Genomic DNA, 19,778 nt, shown 5'->3' with positions numbered 1-19,778 from the left:
ACATGATACGGGAAGAGCGAGGCAGCGAGTGAGCCGGCCCCCGCAGTTACGCAACGGCTACAACAAGGATGGGAGCCGGTCGCGATGCCCAGGGCTGAGCGGGCCTGCAGACAGGATTTACCACGGAGCAGCCCATGTGGACAGCAGCGGCAGGAGCACCCGGCTGGGATGGAAGCAGAGATGGAGAAGAAGAGGGAGCAGCAGGAGCAGCAGGCCGAGACAACGGGGGGACCTGCCGCGGCCCAGCGAGGTGCACAGCATGGACACCTCAACGCTGCTCTGGGAACCGTGCGGGCTTGACCCCGACCAGCCCGAGACGCAAGCGGCAGAGAGCAGAGGGCTGCGAGGCCGGCGAGCTGATGGCACAGGTGCAGGATGGCGGTGGAGAAACGAGGCCAAGGACCGCATGGGGAATGGGACCAGAAGCAGGGCGCGAAGCCTTTGCTCCATTCAAGTAATGGAGGCAAGGGAAAGTCCCCGCCTGGGCTAACACCACATTGCTCGGCACTGCTGGGGGCAGAGCTCAAAGCTTGCCCAGTCACTCGCGCCAGCATCCTGCCCCTAACTGCCCTCCGAGTGCCACCAGTAGCACTAAAAGAGCCCGGCAGCCCCTGGCAAGCTGTGCCAGCCTCGTCTGCCAGCCATGAGCAAGGCCCTGTGTGCCACGGGCCAGCGAAGTGCAGCCCCGTGTGCCTGTATGCCGCATCCTAGGCAAGACCCTGGGCGTGCAGAGCCCTTAGGCTGCCCCGGGGTGGAGGAAAGGGGCTGCTGCCCCAGCACGGCTGCCGGACAACCCTGGGCCTGCGCGTAGACATGGACGTGCAGGCAGGGTACTGCAGGTGCCGTGGTGCAGGCTGGCTCGGCTCCCTCGCGCGCCCGCCCATGCCCTCGGCGCGTGGTTGCATGTACCTGGACGGACCCCCCGAGCCTGCCGGCTGCCAGGTGAGCTCCCAAAGGCTCCTCGGCAGGCTGCCCACCGGCCTGAGGATCCCACAACTCCGTCCCCTCGGGAGGCTGCTCGCGACAGGCAGGAGGAATAGAATGAGAAGAAACAAAAGAAAAGAAAAAGAGGAAGAATGGGGACGAGAAAGGAGACGTGGAAGGAAAGGGCGGGGAGGAGTGGCAAAAGGAGTTGAGAAAAATAAGACATGCAAAAGCAAAAACATGACCAGAGCAGCTCGAGTTTGTGAGTGCGGAGAGGTAGTCGGACAGCATCGTCCCAGCAGCTCCCCAAAGGGGCCCCTGCAAGCCACTGCTGCACTACCGAGGGGGGTCTGCACCCGGCCTGCCACGTACAGGCTCACACACGCGCGCCGGGCACACGCTCGCTGGGCAGCCTGAGGACGCGCTGCCCCGTGGGCTGGCATCGCTGCGATTCAAAGCCAGTTGGGACAGCAGGGCTGCTCGCTGTGCGGGAAAACGCAGCCGGGTTGAGGCGACACTGCTGAGTGCTCTCCCGCGAGCGCAGCATTCAAAGGCAGATGTGGATCGCAGGTGCTGGGGGTCCCTGGACCCCCCCCCCCCCCAACCAGGGTGGAAACTGCTCTCATGCCACCCCTCTGGCTATGGAAGTTTTGTGCTTTGCTTCTTCCACTGCCCTCAAGAAGGAAAGTCTACTGGCATTTCTCAGCTGCTGGAGGCAGAGAGCAGATCTCACTGGGAACAGGCTCCCAGGGATGAGCCAGAGGCACTTTGGAGACATTCCCCTCGCCATAAAGAAGTGCTGCCCAGTCGTTGGCCAGCAAGAGCCAAGGCTGTCCCGGGCTCCCTGTGCTTGGTCCGGGGCACCGAGGGGCACTGCTGGGCTGATACGTGGGTGGGAAAGAACAGGATGCTGCACCTACTGCTCCAGCAGCCCTTTTGCAGGTGCTCTGCTCCCCTTGGAGGTTCAAGCCAAGAAGATGAGGGTCTGTGAGGACCACTGGGGAAACGCACGAGCTCTGCTCTCAAACAGTAGCTGTTCCAAAGCCACGTTCCCTGCGTGAGGGTACGGACAGCCTATGAGACCAGAGGGCAGCCAGGGCTGGGATGCTCTGGAGACTGCGGACTGCTCTCCCACGACCTGCCAGGCTGAGTGCTGCCTGTGCTCATCCCTCTGCTCCAGGCTTGGCCCCCGAGTACCCTGCTGGTTCCAGGGTGAAGCTGGCCTCCTCTCCGGCACGGGGACATACGCTGCTCAGTGGGGACTACACACTGCCCAACTGCTCCTCAAACTGCTCCCCGAGGCCCTAACAGTCCCCTCCTTTGTCCTGTGTCCCCATCCCATTCATACAAGAGAAGTGGCGCTGTGCCACAGAGCACAGGCCCAGCTACCCCAGTGGGGATGTGACACCAGGAACACCGTCCTCCATGGGCAGGTGGCTCAGCCTCTACTGTGCCAGCACCCAGCTTCCAACCAGTGGCTAAACCCCTGCCCTCCCCCCCCCCCCCCAGACGCAGCCTTGGGTCCCCCGCTAGATCTGCAGGGAGGAAGCTCCCCCACAGACAGCATTGGGGAAAAAGGACGCCCCAGCCCGTGCTTCCATGCAGAGGCCTCGCTGGGCTCTGTGGGCCAGATGCCTGAGCTACGCACGCCCGCGGTTCCGTGCCCTGGCTGGGGCAGCACCGTCGCTCACCTGGTGTTTGGTGTGTGGCTGTGCTTTGTCTCTGTTCGGCGGCTGCACCTGCACCTCGCTGTGCATCGTGCCGATAGGGGTGGGCTGGGGATACGACAACAACATCAGCCGTGGCTCAGCCGCTCTCCCGCTGCCTACCACCGCCAGCTCCGATGATAACACCCCAGAATCAGGGCCCAAGCCCAGCCCCAGCAGCTCCATGCCTGGTGTGTGGCTGTGAAGAGCCCACGGAGGTGCCCATGGTGGGAGCCCAGCTCGACTGTTGGGTTCCCCTGGTCTCCAGAAGCCTCAGATTTCTGTGTCACAGCTCTAACTCAGAGGCACCACAGCTCGGGTTTGGAGCTGACTGCTGCTGTCAAGTGGTGATGGGTGGAGCTGATCTCTCAGGCATGGAAGCGTGCAGTTGGGATGACTGCCGACCTGCATCTTGCCTGGCCACTGCCACAGACTACGCTGACTCTCCATCACACCACCCACCTCTCCCCTGGCACCCTGGGGCCCTCCCTTGCACCAGCACCCTCTGCCTGCCAGCGGCTCCCTCTCCGCTTACCAGTGGTTTCCCTGCCCAGTCGTATTCATAGTCAAACACGTAACCGTTCCTCTCGAACAAGTCTGTGAAGAGCTTCCGCAGGTAGTCATAGTCTGGCTTCTCAAAGAAATCCAGCCGCCGTACGTAGCGCAGGTATGTGGCCATCTCCTCTGCGGGGACAGACTGGGCTCAATTCAGGCAGAGGGATGAGGTACCAAGCCTGTGGGCACTTGGGACCGGAGGCCAGGCTGGGGATGGGGGCAAGTCACACAGAGTGCCCTCACCTGGGAAGTTCTCACAGAGCACCTCCACCGGCGTGGCTCTTTTGGTGTCACCAATCTTCTGATACCTCTCCTTTAATGTGTCAGCCTGTGGCAGAGACAAGGAGCAGGTCAGTGCGAGGGCTGAGCAGGTCCCCGGGAGAGAGGAAGGCACTGGGCACCATCAGACAACAAATGGGGTGTTGGGTCCCCTTTTCCAGGCAACAGTGAGAGCTCAGTCCTAGGGAATCCCCTAACCCAGGGCAGGTTTGGAGGTGAACGCTGGGGAGCTTGGTTCCAGGATAGCCGCTATGACATTTGCAAAGGGGGGACACCTACAACTGTTCAACAGATGCCTCTGCACAGCAAGGGCCTGGCACAGGGCTCAGAGCAACAGCCTTTGCAGCCAGCAGGGCACCAGCCCTCCACCATCCTGGAGGCCACAGCCCAGATCCAGCCCCAGCCCTGCTACTGCTGACCAGACCCATGAAGCCAGGGTGGACCTGGCAAATAACCAGGTCTGAGATCTGCCTGGCAGGAACGGCCCTGTCCAGATCCCCAGTCCCTCTCCATGGGGCCAGGCGGCTGTTTCACTAAGGAAAGGCCTCATCTGAGAGCTGAGAATGACAGTGCACGTCCCTGAGCCACAGTTCCACATCCCCAGACTCCATGCCATGCCCAGAGCCATCAGAGAGGAGCTGCTGCTGGTCCCCAGGGTTCAAGGGAATTTGAGGGCTCCTCCCCACACAGGACCAAGGAATGACTGTTCTTCCCCAGGAGGATCTTGCAGTGTCTGCACTTACTCGACAGACTCTCTTGCACCCTTACAGCCTCCCCTCCATGGACCCTGACACTGTCCATGCCATTCCCAGGGACAGTGGAAGCTGGCAGTTACCTTGAGGCCTTGCCAAGGAAGGCTCCCGCGGAGGAAGTACATAAACATGTGCCCTAACGCTTCCAGGTCATCCCTGCGGCTTTGTTCTGTGTGGGAAGAAACAATTCACAGGCACGTTCCTAGCGTGGTTGTCTCCCCTGCCCACCTCCCCTGTCCCCTCCAGCCCCTGCAGCACCCCATGTCCCCTGCCAGCATCCCAAGTTGAAGAGCAGGAGAGGCAGCCTGCTCCCAGCCCCATCTCTGACAGGGGGGAGCTCACACCCTGTGGCCCCCTACCCTCTCCCCCTGGGCTGAGAGGCAGCGCCGGATGGTGCTCACTCACCTTTCCCGAGGTGGGTGTTGATGCTCATGTAGCGTGCTGTCCCTGTCAGGCTCTTGTGCTCTCGATAGGGGATGTGTTTTTTGGTCTCGGGGTCAATATACTCTTTGGCCAGGCCAAAATCAATGATGTGGATGGTGTGCTGCCGCTTGCTCCCTGGCCGCCCCACCAGGAAGTTCTCTGGCTTGACGTCTCTGTAGATCAGGCTTTTGGTGTGGACATACTCCATTCGTGTGATCTGGGGGTGGGTGGGGGGCATCAGCGCCGTGGCAGAGGCATGCTGGATTGCAGCCACAGACCTAGCTCCCCTCGCCCTCGTCCCGTGAGCCCAATCCTGCTCAGATGCCAGGATTGAGCAAGGTGAGTACCACTGAGGTCTGGAGGGCTATGTCTGTCCTGAGAATCAGGCCATGAAAGCCTCCCACCCCCTTCCCTAGTGCTTTGAGGTGTATTTTAAAGTGTAAAGGAACATACTCCTCATGATATGAAACCTTTGAGGTCTCCTGATTGAGCCCTGATGTCTCTGATACCAGCATCAGGTTGGCTTTTCCCAGGTGCCCCTGGCTCCACCTGTGCCTAAAGGCTGTTCCACAGCAGCCGACCCCTGGCTATGCTCCTGGCATCCCTTGCCCCAGGCCAGCAGCTCCTGCGGCAGTGCTCCCCTCTGGCTATACATCGCACTGCGTCAAAAGGACGGGCAGGACAGGTCCTCCAGCCCTGTAGGACTGGCTCAGTCTAGCTGCGTCTCTGGCGCGAGATGGCCAGCTGTGCTCGGAGAGGGGCTGCGTGGGGGTGAGGCAGAGCCTGCCACGGGGACAGGTCGGCCAGAGCCACCAGGCACAATCCAGGCTTGGGGACACAGTTAACAGCGCTCCCCACATCATTCCTACATCATGGAAAAGGTGAAGCCTGGAGAGAAGCAGTCTAGGATCTCCAAGCAGGCAGTGTCTCCTCTGGCCCTCTTCACCTCTCTTTTCGCTCCCTGCCCACACATTGCCCTCTCCCCCAGGGCAGACTGGGAGGAGCCTTGCAGAGCTGCACGCGAGGCAGAGGCACCGTGCTCACCAGCTGGATCGCAATCATCAGGACAGTCTTGAGCGTGAAGGTCCGATCACACAGATCAAAGAGGTCTTCCAGGCTGGGTCCTAGCAGCTCCAACACCATGGCGTTGTACTTCCCACAGGGGCCGAAGTAGTAAACCTGAGGAATTCCTTCTGCAAGAGATGGAGCCAGGGCTGTCAGCGGTCGCGGTGGGGCTGAGCAGCACATGGCCACACTGTCACAGCCATGCTGTTTCTGGAGCCAGGCGGGGGGCTGCTGCCGGGGGGGGGGGGGGGGGTGTCTCCACACTGCCCTCCCTCCATGCCACAGACAGCCCTGCCCTGCTCTTGGCAGGAGGGCAAAGGAGGCAGCTCCATCTGCATCCTTGACTTTGCCGCAGGGGACATGGGGAGAAAGGAACTAAATAAAAAGGGATCAAGGATTAGACGTGGCTCTGTGTAAAATCAGCCTCTCTCAGCTGAGCAGATGGGCAGCTTAGGCCAAGGAGTGACGCTGCAGAGTCATGTTTGTACGAAGCCTCCCTTTCAGAGTTGCGTCGCCTGGGCGGCCAGTTCCCACCCTGGCTGTATGGCTCCGGCCCCGTACCTGCATTGCCGAGCTGCTTGTAGAATCGATACTCCAGGTGCAGCTGGGGGGCCCGGGATTTGATGGGTTCCTTGAAGGAGAGAATGAGAACAGTTAAGGCCATTGAAGAGAGCAGAATGTTAGGGAGGTCTGGGCATCAGACACCTCCTTCACACGCTGGCAGCAGCTGGGGCATGTCACAGCCGCTGCAGAGCTGAGAGCATTTGGGGCTGAGAAAAACCGGTAGAAAGTGGGGATGAAGCCTCAGAGGATGAGGAGAGAAAACCAGCCCATGTGGGAACCAGATCCCCTTCCAGGGAGATCCAGGTGCTGGGGTAGGCATTAACGGGACCAGGTATTAACAGTAACCAGCCCCTCCTCGTGGTCTCTCTGCTGCTGGTATGGACTGAAGTGCTGGTAAGTGCAGCACAGACCACAGGAAGGTCCTGGGAAAGCGAAGACTCAGAGAGTCTCTCCCCAGGCCCAGACCTCCCCACTTGCAATGACGTTCATTGCTCTGCATGCCCTAAATTCCTAAAGGTGAGGACAGCTCCCCTACCCAGCCGCTGCCCATCGCAACTGATTCAGCTTGACCCATTTTCACCAAGCAGGCAGTGTCTTGAGCAAGTACCTTCCCAGGTGGCCCAAACATCAGCCCCTGCCGACAACCCGAGGAGGGAGGGAGAGGACTCACCAATTTGATAGCTACGTATTCGTTTGTGTAGAGGTTCTTCCCTGCAGGGAGAGACAAGAGAAAGCCGATTGAAAGTGAGTGAGCCTTTGTGCTAACCCCACATCACACCAGCTGCCGTCCCCCCAAGGGCTTCGGGGCTGCAGAACATCCCAAGCAGGTTCGGCAGCTCCTAGAACATATAAATAGGCCTCGAGGCACGAGCAAGAACAGGATCGCGCTGTGTGGAGTTGCAACATGCCTGTTAATTACCCCCAGATGGGCTACCCAGATTCCTCTGGGATCGGCAGCCTCCAGGTTAACGCTGGGGTGAATGATGCCAAGTTTGCTGGGAGCGGGCAGCCTCCCGCTCCAGGCCTGCAAGGATGTAACTGGCCGTGGCAGGGGCACGGCTGGGACTTGCCGTTTCTCCTAGCTACATCCCTGCACAGAGAAGGCAATGGCTCTGGCCATTCCTCTTCGGAAGGTGGTGCTTTACTTGGGGTGGGGGATGCTCGGAGTCTGTGGACAGTGCTTTGGGGCAGTGGGGCCGCACAGAGAGTGGCAGGGAGAAAAGACCCCCCCCCCATAAGTGCACGCGTGGCTTGAGGTGCTGCAACTGGCTGTGGTTCAAGGACACCGCAGGGAGCTGGAAATCCCTTTTCCAAGGCTGGGGACACTCCTAGAGATGGCACTACGGGAAGGTGCAAGGCAACGCTCCCCACTTTGGCCTCCCCCTCAAGGACCAAACCATAGGGCTGAAAAAAACCCCCTCTCTCCACAGCTTAAACTCCAGGCTTGGACACGGCAGACCCATGTCCTCTGTTCCCAAGAGAGCTCATGCTTTGGGGAGATCTTCTCCAGCACAGATCCATGCAGAGATCCAGCTGAGGGAGTAGCAGCCAGTGCGAAAAACCATGCCAGCCCACACATGAGGCATCTGCTCCCCAACTCAGCCTCTCTGTGGGGTCTCTGCAGCAGGACAAGCCATGCAGAGATTTGTCCTGGCGAGTTCGTTGCCTCCTGCAACCTCTGAGAGCTGATCCCACCACCTGCATTGCTGGAGAGGAACAGCTGCATCTTCCCATTGCCCATGGGGCCCCGGGAGAGAGGAGCCAAGCTGAGAAGTGGTGCTGGGGCTGGCGGCAGCCCTGCAGCCACTGATTTACACCAAGACCATGGCACGAAGCCTGGGCTGCCAGGGCAGCAGCAACGTGGTTCGTGGTGACAGCAGCAAGGCAAAGGCTCCTGGGCAGCCCCAGGTACGAAGAGCCGCCTGAACTCTTTAAAGCAGCTGCCCCAATGCAAGTAGGGCAGTAAAGGTGCATGCTGGGTGAGAGCTGTCGCTCCCAAGGGATCCAGGAGCCCACGCTGGCTGGGATGCTCTGCACCCCTCAGTGCCATTCCCAAGGTGCAGGCCCCGGCTCCGTACCAGCATGCTCCATCAGACATGGTCTCTGCCCACCCGCAGGACTGAAGAGCCCTCCCACCTCATCTCCTGGCAAGGAGCACAGCAGTCAACGCAGGGTCTTCCCACCAGCTGAGCTCCCCCGGTTTCTCTCCACCACGCCAGTTGCACATGGGATGGGAAAAGCACAGTCGGCGCTTCCAGCACCTCTGTCCCTACGGGGAGCCTCCCGGAGCCCCGCTCACCCCAACACACCCGGAGCCAAGGCCAGAGCTCCCCAATACCAGGCTCAGCCCTGCAATGCTGGGGTCTTTGCCAGGCAAGAGCAGTTCAACTGTGTGTACCTGTATGCATGTCTATTTGTGCATGTGTGCTGCTAGCTCATTTGAGTGTCCTACCCCATCCTCTGCTCATCCAGACGCTATCACTTGCCCGAGGATGCGGGCAAAGCCAAGGCACTCAGAGGAGTTCACATTGCTGACGAACTCATTAATGTCAGGACAAATTCCTCTGGCTCTGGGGAGCTGTGGGCTCTGGCCACGTCCCAGAGCTGCAAGGACCAAGCCCAATCATCCATCCTCCCTCCCAAGGAACAGGCAGAGGAACCAGGGCTGGGCTGCAGCTCCTGCGCTTGGAGCTCCTAATTTCCACTTCAGTTGCCCAGTTAGAAGGATTTGAGGCAGCAGGTGACGGAGACTCTCCCCAGCCCTCGCTGATTAATCCCTTGCGGTCTTAACAGAAGAAAAAGCCTCACTTCAGGATATTCAGAGGCAACAACCTCCAATTCCTCTGCTGCAGAGCTGGCTGCGCAGGCAGGGCAAGTGCCTTCCTGACGCCACTCCAGGCTGTTTTTCCTTCTGAAAGCATTCCCTATGGACACACCTATGCTGCAAAGCACCACCCACTCACACTGCGAGAGATCACACCAGCCCAGGAGCAGGTTACACGTGAGCAGGACAGAGAGGTCCACGCGGGTGCTGGAGGAGGCAAAGGAGCTTGCACGCCTGGGCAGCAAGCAAGGAAAGCAGCATGAAGGCAAAGCCGAGGGGTTGCCTTTGGGCTGAAATACCTGGATGTCGTCTGGCTGCGTGGGGGGGGAGGAGGTGTGGACTGGAGAACCAACTGGGGACACTGAAACACTAGGATTCCCACAGTGACTATATGCGGGCAGAGAAGGAGCTAGAAATGCCAATCATTCACCTTCAGCAGTGGCACAAACTCACAGCGCATCCCGCTACAGCACGAGGACCCTCATGTCGGCCTCAAGCCCCTGCCACGTTAACAGCCCAGGCTGATACAGACCTTTCCCACCACCAAAGCTGGGCACGGCTACTCCCACGGAGGGTATGGAAAGGGGAGGAGCAGGGAAAGGGTCTAGGAAGATACTGAACTATTTACATAGTGTCTGCACACCACACTGCTCGCCCCACAGAGCCAGGAGGTCATGAGGAAGGTGCTAAAGGGTTCCTACATCTAGGAAGAGGCAGCACTACCTCTGCCCCAAGTCCACAAAGGAAAAGAATAAAGAAAGAGGTTTCTGAAAATATCTTTATGCCTCTTCTGCCAGAGCCCTCCAGGAAACCGGGCACATGGGAGTTAACTGCCGCAGGTCCCCCTCCACAGCACGGAAAGCCAGCAGACAGGCGATCGCACTCCCTGGCATGTGCGTATCTGATGGAGCTGCATCTGTCTCCTCGGATTTTCTCCAAGCAATTTGCTCAGGGAACAAGCTCCTCCTGGCATAAGATTTCATCTGCTCCGACTGCTGCTCTCCACCTGAAGCAGCAATAAATCCTCTCCGGGTGACATCAGAGCCAGCTGCTGCGAGCCAGAGTCAGCGGCAGGATTACGGGAAGAGGGATGAATGGAAGATACTAACGGAGCCGCTCCTCCTGGGGACGGGCTCGGCAGCCAAACAGTGGCTCAGTCCTGCTCTCCGACAGACAACGCTGCCTCGCTGAACCTCTCCCATCCCAGGGGACCTTCCTCCAGTCACTCTGTCTCCTGCCTCTGCAGGGATGGTGAGGAAAAAGGACGTCTCTTAACAGTGATTCGGAAGCAGCTGATATGGGAGGGAAGAGCAGGAGAAACGTCTGGATAGCATGAGGGTATGCCAGACCCAGCCCATCGCTGATAGATATTTCCTGGGGAGAAGACGGGTCATCCCACACACCCATGCGTTGCTCAAGAGAATCCAAGGAAACCCGTGGTTCACCGGGAACTCTATTGGGGAAGAACTGGAAATCCTAACGGGCACCAGTAGAGCCCCTCACCTCCAGCGGCGAGCACAGTCACACCTGAACTACTGCCAGGTGGAGAGAAGGCAGTGAACAGGGAGGGAGGAGAAACGCGTGCAGAGAACTTATCTTCGGTGCACCAGAACCTCTATGTTTTGCAAACTATCACAAGGGAGAGCAAAACACCACCACACACCGTGCGGGACGGGGTGGCAGGCAGAGCCCGGCCGGGCAGGCCTGCCTCTGCCCACGCCAACAGCGTGCGCTGGGGCACGGCTGTGGCCGCCTGCTCGGGTATGCGTACGCCCATGGCCAAGGTGGCTCCAGCCACTGGGCTTTGAAAGGGGCAGCAAGAGAGCGACAGGAAATTTGGTCCGTGAGGTCAGCTCTGGGGTAGCGCTGCAAAGATGTTTTAGGTGGATTTTTACAGGCTTGTTCCATACTGCCACTACTGCTTTCAGCCTGGGAAATCCTCTGCCCCCACGGCTGCTTGGGAGATCGTCGCTGGCAGGCAGGAGTTGGAAAACCGGCGTTCTCGGGCTCCAGGGCCCTAAGTCAGACAAGCTCGTTCTCTCCTGCTCAGCTCTGGGTGCGTAGGCTGGCCGCAATCCTCAGACACCCCTGCGACACCCAAAGTCTCTTTGAACCTACTCATAGGAGCTTGGGATGGAGGTTTCCTATCACTGCCCTCAGGGATATGAGCCAGTTAAGTCCAAAAATCACTGCTGCCTTCAGAGCGGTAACACGCAACCGGGAAATTCATGGCAGGATTTTCCCTGAGGTTAGGCTGGGTCTGAATACACACAAGAAGGGAGCAACAAAGACCGTGCGGGACACCAGCAAGCCTGCTGGAGGGGCAAAGCGAAACGACTGAGCCAGCACTGCACGGACAAGCCGCAGCACAAGCACTGCCCTGGGGTGGGAACCCGCAAGGAGAGAGAGGGCAAGGACGCAGGAGCATCCGCAGCAGGGACACGCTTGGAGAGGTCCATCCGCATCCCTGTGAGGTGGCAGCTGTCCTTTCTCTCTCCTCAATTTAAAAAAAAAAAAAAAATACAAAGACCAGAACTGGCCTATCAAAGAGAACAAAATAGGAAGGAGAAAAAAAAAAGTGAAAGAGCAAGGAGGCAGGACTCCTGGGTCCTTTCCCCCAGCAGGGCACAGGCTGCATAACGGAAACTCCCACCTCCGGCTGCTCCTGGGAGCAGGAAGGCTGGGAAATGGCTCCCGCAACTGCCCCCACGCCATCCTCTCCTCCAAGCGCTCGCAAATAATGAAAACTTCAATAACTAAAAACTGCTGGAGTCCATGAGTGGCCCTGGGGGAGGACATGGTTGCCACTCCGGCAGGAAGCACTGCAGGCTTCACAAAGGCAAACGCAGCTTTTAAGAAAAGAAGAGAAATAAGAGTGGCAAGACAGGCTGCAAAAAGACTGGGATTTGCAAAGAGGCCTCTGCCCTGCTCGGTGCTGGCTGCGCTCACCAGGAAAGCTGGCAGCACCTGCGAGACGTGGCGTCAGACCATAGCAGAGCCGCTGCCACCCAAGGGAGAAGGTGGCCAGACACGGGGTCTCCCGCTCCCTTCCCTCCCCACCCAGGCACGCTGCTCATATCGCATTTAAAAGCCGGCTGCAGCTTTCTCTTAACCCTGTACTAACACCCGAATAGTCCCCCTGTCCCGAAGGCGGATTTGGCAGCGGTCGGGTCCGGCACCTGCTCCTGCACATCACGGCCACCCTCCAGCCTCCGCGTCCCGGGTGGGGAGCTGGGCTCGAGCCGGGGCTCCGTGCCGGGCTCCCAGCGCCATCCGTGTGCCAATGGTTTCCCCTGCGCTGGCGTCTCTGCACTGTGTCGTTGTCCGCGCGGGCACGGTGGAGCCGCAGCGTGAAGGCGGATGGTGCATCGCAGCGCTGACCGTGCCGGGAGCCTCCGCATGCCCCGGTCGTGCCCTCACCAGGAACAGAAAGTTGCGCCTGGACGAGGAGACCTGCGCTTTTCGCTTCTCCTGTCCCCGCGCGGCACCATCAAGGAGAGCAAGAGAGGGCAGCTTTGGGCAAAGGCAGCCAGGCACCGGTCCAATGCTGAAAACGCGGCAGCCCAAGCTCTGAACAGGTGACATGAGCTGCATCAATCCAAGCAGCGACAGTTCCTTGGGGTGGTATTTTTTAATACCATCAGAAGACAAAAAAAAAAAATTATTTTAAAGTTTGACCTTCCTGTACAGCAGGCTCTGAAAGCCCAAGGGGAAAAAACGAGCACGAGCTGCCATTAGCAACAGCGGCAAAGGGACTGGTGAGCAAGCAGTGCATGGGGTTTTCTCCCTCGCAGCCTCTTACCAAGGTGCCTCTGAGCAGCTGCTGGTCCATGGCAGCTCTGCAGCCCCGACACCTTCACAGAGCAGCCAGCTCTGAGCCCTTTGCGACGTGCGGACGTGTCAGGACTGCCCCGGAGAGCTGACGATGCAAGAGCGTAAAGCACAGTGTGCCGACAGCAGCCTGGATTTTCTTAGTTACCTTTTGAGGTGCCCAGCGTGAAACTCAGGAGTCTGCAGGGCACGCGGCGAAAGCCACAGCTTAAAAGAGAGCAGGGCAGTTGGAGACCGTCCCCAGCGGCTGGGTGCGTTCATTTGGCCAGGACCGGTCCCCAGCTCAGCTGCAGCAGTGGCCTGGTGCGGCCTCAGATACTGCACGAGGACACGCTCCCCTCTCCACCCCTCCAAAATGCTGTTTTTATGTTTAAAAGACTAATTTCCCTCTTTTAACTTAGAGGAAAAATCACTGCTGTGTTTCCATTCTGCCATTAGAAACAAAGGGACCAGGGCAGGGAGGGAGGAGAAGTCACAAAACAACTTGGAAGAAACAAATTTGCCAAGTTTACTACAAGAAGACAAAAGTAGAAGCCTTGCCGGATCCCATTTTCTTGCCGCTCCACATTTCCCCTCCCCGAATCCCCCTATTCCCAGGGGATGAAGTCTGCCGCTGGCAGCTCCGAAGCCTTGCTGGGGCCAGGCCTCGGGACGGGGCCGTAGCAGAGCCCTGGGAGTCCTGTTCCCGACCCTTTCTGCCGGCACAGCCTCCTTTTGCCCTGCCACCGCCTCTCCCAGCCCCTTGCAGCGGAGAAACAGGTCAGGCAGCCAAGCAGAGGCTCCGGGCTCGGCTGGGGTCTGCCCCTTGGGCATCGTCTCCCCTCAGGGGAGCACCCCAGGGCCAAGGGGGCCGGATCGGCCCACCCCAAACTGAGCTGAGGCTGACGGCTCCTGGCTCCGAAAAGCGGTGCTGAGAGGCAATCCACTCCGGAAACCACTGCCGAACACCCTGCAAAGCGTCACCTTACCCAGGAGCAGGCAGAAAGGCAGCAAGGCACCAGGCAGAGTTCAGAGGAGGAAGAGTTTTGCATGGCCCAGGTACTTCAAGTTCATTTGCAACCTTTCCGGTTCACGTTTGGTTTTCAATTCCTTTCCCCATTCCCCAGCCCACCCCAAAGCACCACTGAAGAGCTGTCAGGAGTGGCCTGCTATGACAAATCCTAATTGCAAGTTATACGTGCCCAGCTGGTATCACAACCAGAAATTAACACCGAAACCGCAGGCAGCGAGAGGAAACATGGGAGGACAGCTCCGAGGAGAGAAGGGGAACGCAAGGGAGCCGAGGGCTCGGAGCCAGGCGGAGGAGCCGCATCCTGCTCAGGCGGCCAGTGGCTGGTGCCAGGACAGAGAGCCCAGCGCGTGCCCCCGGCAAACAGGCAGCCCTCGCCTCGACGGGGAGTCTCCCGCAGCACGGAGGCCGCGCGGGCAGCTGCGAGTTCGCACCGGGCACCGCGGGCCTTCGCCTGACACACACGCAGCTCCTCTCTGCTTTGGGCGCAAGCCGATTTTATGCTGGGATCCCCATTTACGCCCGGACCTTCGCATGCTAGCGTCACTCGTAGCGGCACAAGGAGCTGGCAGAGGAGGAGGGCTGCACGCTCCCGCCACGCGGGAGGCTGCTGGGCCAGAGCCCGGTGCCAGTGCGCACGAGCCACCGGCCACACTGCAGCCACCCCTGCTGTCAGCAGCTTCCTCAGGCCTCGGATTTGGGAGGGCAGCATCCAGCCCCGGCACAGATGCAGCCCAAGGGCGGCGGACGGGCGCTGGCACTGCACAGCCGTGGCGGGGGGAGCTCGGGGGGCTGCCACAACGCTCCCCAGCTGCTGCTGCTGGAAAGACCCCGACCGGCAGAGCGACAGGACTGTGGCAGGAGAGGAATAAGCACTTTGGATTTAACCACCGGGGCTGTGCTTGACTGCTCCTTTCTAACCCTGACATGGGTCCCCTAAAACCCAATGCCTCAGAGTGCCGGGGGGGGGGGGGGCAGGTCCCGGAGCACCCCGCTCTAGCGCCCATCCTGGCTCACCAGGGCCACGTTCTCCAGTCAACGCTTATATAGCCATGAACTGGCCAGAAGGGCCGTCGAGCTGGGATACGGATTTACCCTGTATTTGCGTACCGACTAGGATGCTAAGGCTAGCATGAATACGGAGGGGCAGGAGCCGAGCGCTGGCCCAGGAGCCAGAAACTCCTGCCCGAGTCATTCCCCTTCTGGCTTCCCACAACTGCCTTCAGCCAAGATTTGTACAAATGGCTTCTGCTTTTGGATGCCTCAGTAGCTTGGAAGACACGCGTCCACGTCCAGGGCAGCTGAGCTCTGAGGCACCCAAAAGGAGATCAGCATCTACCTCTCAGTGTAGGGTTGAAATGGGGCAAAGCGTTACCTGTTAAAAATCATCCATTTCACAAGCTGTTCTTAAGACAACTTCACCTTTCCCCATCCCCCGCCGCTGAGAGCTGAAGAAGTCACTTCCAAACGTGTTTTTGCAAGATCCCTTGCTTTTTGGGAGGAAAAAGGGCAGAGAAGATTTAGGAGTTTTTGAACCCTGAGCAAACCCTTTTGGCCTCTGCAACTAGCCTGGTTTGAGGACTGGCCCTTCAGATACTCCATCCCCAGGGGAAAAGAGCGTGCGCAGAGTGCTTGGGAACAGCCCTACTTACACCACCACCATTCAATAGAGGGATCCCTAAAACCCCTTGCAGTGCAATTTCAGGAATCCCTACTTTCTGCTAAGTCTTGAAAGCATTCCTGAGTCCTGACGCAACCCAGAGGCACACCTAAGGAAGAGGGGGATGCGATTTTAGGAGAAAAGCCACATAGCTGTCTGTGGCTTACACTGCTGTGATGAGATACCGTGCTCAGGCCTTTTCCACGTTACGGGTAGGGGCAGGCGTTACAGGGTGTGACAATCGCGAAAAACAGCGCGGAAGGACTAGAAGCTTCTCTTCCTGGTGACAAGGACAAATTCTCCCAGCGAGAATCGAACGTCGCAGAGCCCCGGCTTCGCTGAGAGCGAGAGTTCACTTGTTATCCTTCCGGCCACGAGCAAACGCGAGCCAAACTGCTCCTGGGCCTCTGCGGCTGCTCAGCTCGGCCAAACACCCCGGACTGCCAGTTTCCCAGCCGCTCCTTGGATCTGCGCGAACCTCACGTCCACCTCGGGGCTGTACCTGAGAAACCAAGGCGGCGGCCAAGGCAGGCGTTAGCGCCAGCCCTCAGAGCTGAATGCGTCAGCCGGGGCTTGCGGGGAAGAGCAAGAGAAACGGCCCCCAATTGCTTCAGTCTTCTGCCTGGCGCAAGGAAGAAAGCGTCTACTTTACACTGCAATAGTCTCGTATCTCACCATACATCTTGCTACAACCCAGAGGCTCAGGGGGTGGATGGGAAGGAAAGAGATGCTTCTTTGCACTAACAGGAGGCAGCAGCGGTGGGTGAGCAGAAACAAGGTTTCTCATGCGCTGGGTAAAGCCAAGCACAAAAGCGGGATCTAGGAAGACAGCTCACCCAGAAACTTGTACCCACCACGGGACATGCTCCTGCAAGGAGGAAAAACACACGTGGAGGTGAAAGAGACTCAGGCAAACTCTGCATTGCTCAGAGCCCCTCCGCAGCCTCAGCGCTCACCTCCTCCCAGCCAACGCCGCACCCAAGACACGAACAGCAGGAGGTGCAGCATCCTCAAGCGGGGCCAAATCCACCCGAAAAGAACAGCTGGTGGGACAAAATCCCCAAGTCTAGTGGGGAGGACACGAGCCCCTCTCTCCTGCCGCAACACCTAGGCCCAGAGGAAGGATTAGAGCTCTTCCCTCCACGACACCAGGAAAGACAGACCCTCCACCACTGAGTCTGAGCGCGGGAACCACTTGGCTGGATTTTAAAGAGAGGCTTTTCCCAAGCTCTACAATTAAGCTGCGATCCCATCAGGGAGATTCAGGAACAAGACGGTTTAGCCTGGCACCAGCCAGTCTGTCATGCTAGGAAGAGCTAGCATTAACTCCCCGCAAACAGAGGCCGCGCACAGGGGTGGGTAAACGCACCCCACCCTCTGAGCGGGTGCCTCAGCCGGGGGCAGCTCTGCCAGCCTCCCACCTCCTGTTCCTTTCGCACACAAACAGCTTGCTGAGAAGACCACATTTACTGCAGGTTTAGTTTTGAGCTCGGTTTAAAAAGGCACTGCTTGAAATATCACAGAGCAACAAGGGCCGCAGCCATCACAGGCTCCCAGCCCGTTCCGGGGAGCAGCTCCATCGCGTCATCCTACAGCAAAAGCCCTTTCCCAAAGCATTCGCAGCCAAGGCCAATGCTTTGCCTGGCAGAGACTCCCTCGACATGTCCGACTTGCATTCCTGGAGACATCCAGCCCTCACTGCTGGCACAGCAGCACCTGGCACCGCCAGGCCTCTCCCTGCCGCCTGATACCAATCTAAGAGTTAAAAGCTGGCTGAAAACCTCCCGAGGCACTTTGAGTCCTTGGGAGAGAAACAGCGTACCCACCCTCTAAGAGTTTGCTTCAACTATTTCCTGCTTAATTTAGTTCAAAATGGAAAATAACCATGAAAGCTTTTTGGTTTTATTCAGCCCTTTCTCCTTCCCTTGCATAAGCTTTCAGAAGTGTCTCTGAAATAACCAGTTTCAGCAACTGGAGAATTTATCTGGAATAAAATATTGACTCTTCTCCCCAAATGCTTTCCACAGCAGACCTAACAGCACACATTCCCCATGGCCCTCCATCCTCTCTCCTGCAGCACCTGGAGCAGTGAGATGGCTGCTTGGAGGGCAGCACCCTGCGCACCATAAGTTGGGGGAGATCTGGAGAGCATAAAACAGCATCTTGTGAAATGTTATTCCCTAAGTGTTCCTGCGCCTGGACCACACTGCTTGCTTGGGGTACCCTGAGGCCACCTCCACTTTGAACAGATAGGACTCCACTTTAATGCTTCCCATAACATCCCAAAAGACTGATAGCTATTGAAGAGATGGGAAACACCTCTGCAATCCGTCCTTTGGCTCTGTGATAGGCTTTGAAAGATCAAGCACAGTGGGAGGGGGTTGAAGAAAAGGGGATTCTGCAAAGGAAGCATGGTGCACCAGCAGTGCGCGATGCTTTAACATCTGCATTGTTGGTCAACACCCTTAATGCTGGCGGTCGCAGGTGGGTACCAGTTCCTCCCACTGCAGGAGGCAGACAACAAAGCAATCACTGCACAAGTTATAGCGAGGACAGAAGGCGGCCCTTCTCACCTAGACGGAGCTCCCCGAAATTGCCGCATCCAATCTTCTTGCCGACGCGGAAGTTGGGACCCACCATTAAGACTCCCGAGTTGGTTCCAGCACTCCGGCTTCCATGACTGCTCCTTCCTCCACCTGCTTTGGACATCCTTTTACCTTCCTCCAGCTCCCCTTTCCCTCCTCTCTTATCAAAATCCATAAGTTTGTGATACCCCGGCCTCTCCACGGTTACGCTGCTGCCATACAAATCCAAGAGCTGCCGAAAGTTGTAGGGGGAGGAGAAAAGAAAGCAGGGCTCTTCTTTGTCAATACACCATCACGGTGTGCGATGGGAGGGTGGGGTGCGGAGAAGGAGGGATAAGCGGGTGCTGGGCTACTGCAATGTTAGTGCTTTCCAAGGTCCTGTTGGGATTGTCATCGTCGCCTGTTACAAGGAACTCTTTGGTGGAGAGAACATGCTGCGGAGAGGGTCTTCCCGGGGTGGCTCCTCAGGCTTCGAGCTGTGGAGAGGAGAACGAGAGAATTAGCAAGAGGGAAGCGGGAGGAAGGTGATTCCCTAAAGCAACAGGGAGTTGTGGGATCCAGGCTCCTATGCCTAGTTCAGCAGAGCCCCTCTAAAACCTTCACTGCTTTACAGGTAACTCCCATCTCTGAAGGACAAGGGGTGAAGTCATTAGTGACGAAGAAGCATGCCGCAGCTGAGGCCTGGGAGAGGCCGGAGGAACGAGACCGTCACAGGAAGCCCAGCGCGCTGCTGGCTGTTCTCTCGGCTGGTGGCAAGGGGGAACTGCAGACACCATCCCCTCTCCACGCCACGTCCTGACTCACCTTCAGCCAGAGGGAGGGTGGGAGCTCCAGTCAGTTGGGAAGCAACATTTCCTCAACTGCAATAGGAATTAGGAGAAGACTGAAGGATCGGGGAGGCCAGAAACTGGCTGCTCTGGAGCTCCAACCTCAGGGAGACAGCCTTGTGCCACTCTAGGCTCTGTGGCAAGAGGCCCCCACTGCCCCTTCCTCTCCTACCATACCAGGAGGGTTTGCTATTCCTGGACCATTTGGGTCACTCTTCTACAGAAGAATGTCCGGCCGCGGCAGGAGGTGAGATGTTCTACAAGCACCTCCAGGTCAGAGCGAGGAAAAAATCACTTGAGGAGAAAAACCTTGTCACAGGGAAAGGCTGCTGGCGACAGGGAAGGCCCGTAAGCGCCAGCCGAGATGCCTGGGGCCAGCTTGCTGCTGGTCAAACCCGAGAGCCCCCAAGAGCAGAGGACAGATGTAAACTAGAGGGAAAAACCACAATGGACATGCAATTTCCTATAAAGCAAAAAGAGGACATTCTCCCCACGCACACACTCGCCGGGAGGATCCCTGTGGGTTAGGAGTTTTCGGCTTCCTCGGGGGCTGGAGGCCGAGGCTGGCTGAGTCAGAGAACTTCCCTTGAACACAAGCCTCAGCCACGGTCGGGCCAGGACTACAGAGGACCTTTGTGCTAGTGATCCTGCGCCGGGACGCGTGGGAGAGGACATGGTTTCTAACCAGCTGCGCTACATATTAGCCTGCTTGGGCGGGGAATTACCACAGTCAGGGCTCGCACAGCAGCTTGCCCAGGGCTGCGGGGCTGGGAT

At 58.3% G+C, this 19,778-nt stretch overlaps 1 protein-coding gene across 6 annotated transcripts in view; it reads right to left on the bottom strand.

The window, feature by feature from the left end:
• The window catches only part of CSNK1G2 (casein kinase 1 gamma 2), a 52,887-nt gene that overhangs the window by 1,999 nt on the left and 31,110 nt on the right, over nucleotides 1-19,778 (bottom strand). For all 6 annotated transcript variants that reach the window (XM_068920253.1, XM_068920252.1, XM_068920249.1 and 3 more), the window contains exons 2-10: nucleotides 18,166-18,653; nucleotides 6,939-6,979; nucleotides 6,266-6,335; nucleotides 5,684-5,832; nucleotides 4,622-4,856; nucleotides 4,300-4,385; nucleotides 3,429-3,513; nucleotides 3,166-3,314; nucleotides 2,616-2,699 (exon numbers count right to left, since the gene is read on the bottom strand). In XM_068920253.1, the coding sequence (XP_068776354.1) occupies nucleotides 2,616-2,699; nucleotides 3,166-3,314; nucleotides 3,429-3,513; nucleotides 4,300-4,385; nucleotides 4,622-4,856; nucleotides 5,684-5,832; nucleotides 6,266-6,335; nucleotides 6,939-6,979; nucleotides 18,166-18,352 (1,086 nt within the window). In that variant the 5' untranslated portion in view covers nucleotides 18,353-18,653. The remainder of the gene's footprint in view (nucleotides 1-2,615; nucleotides 2,700-3,165; nucleotides 3,315-3,428; nucleotides 3,514-4,299; nucleotides 4,386-4,621; nucleotides 4,857-5,683; nucleotides 5,833-6,265; nucleotides 6,336-6,938; nucleotides 6,980-18,165; nucleotides 18,654-19,778) is intronic.

This window comes from Struthio camelus, chromosome 26 (genome assembly GCF_040807025.1).
Source record: "Struthio camelus isolate bStrCam1 chromosome 26, bStrCam1.hap1, whole genome shotgun sequence".
NCBI classification, from domain to species: Eukaryota; Metazoa; Chordata; class Aves; order Struthioniformes; family Struthionidae; genus Struthio; species Struthio camelus.
This window is presented reverse-complemented; position numbering and strand designations above follow the sequence as displayed.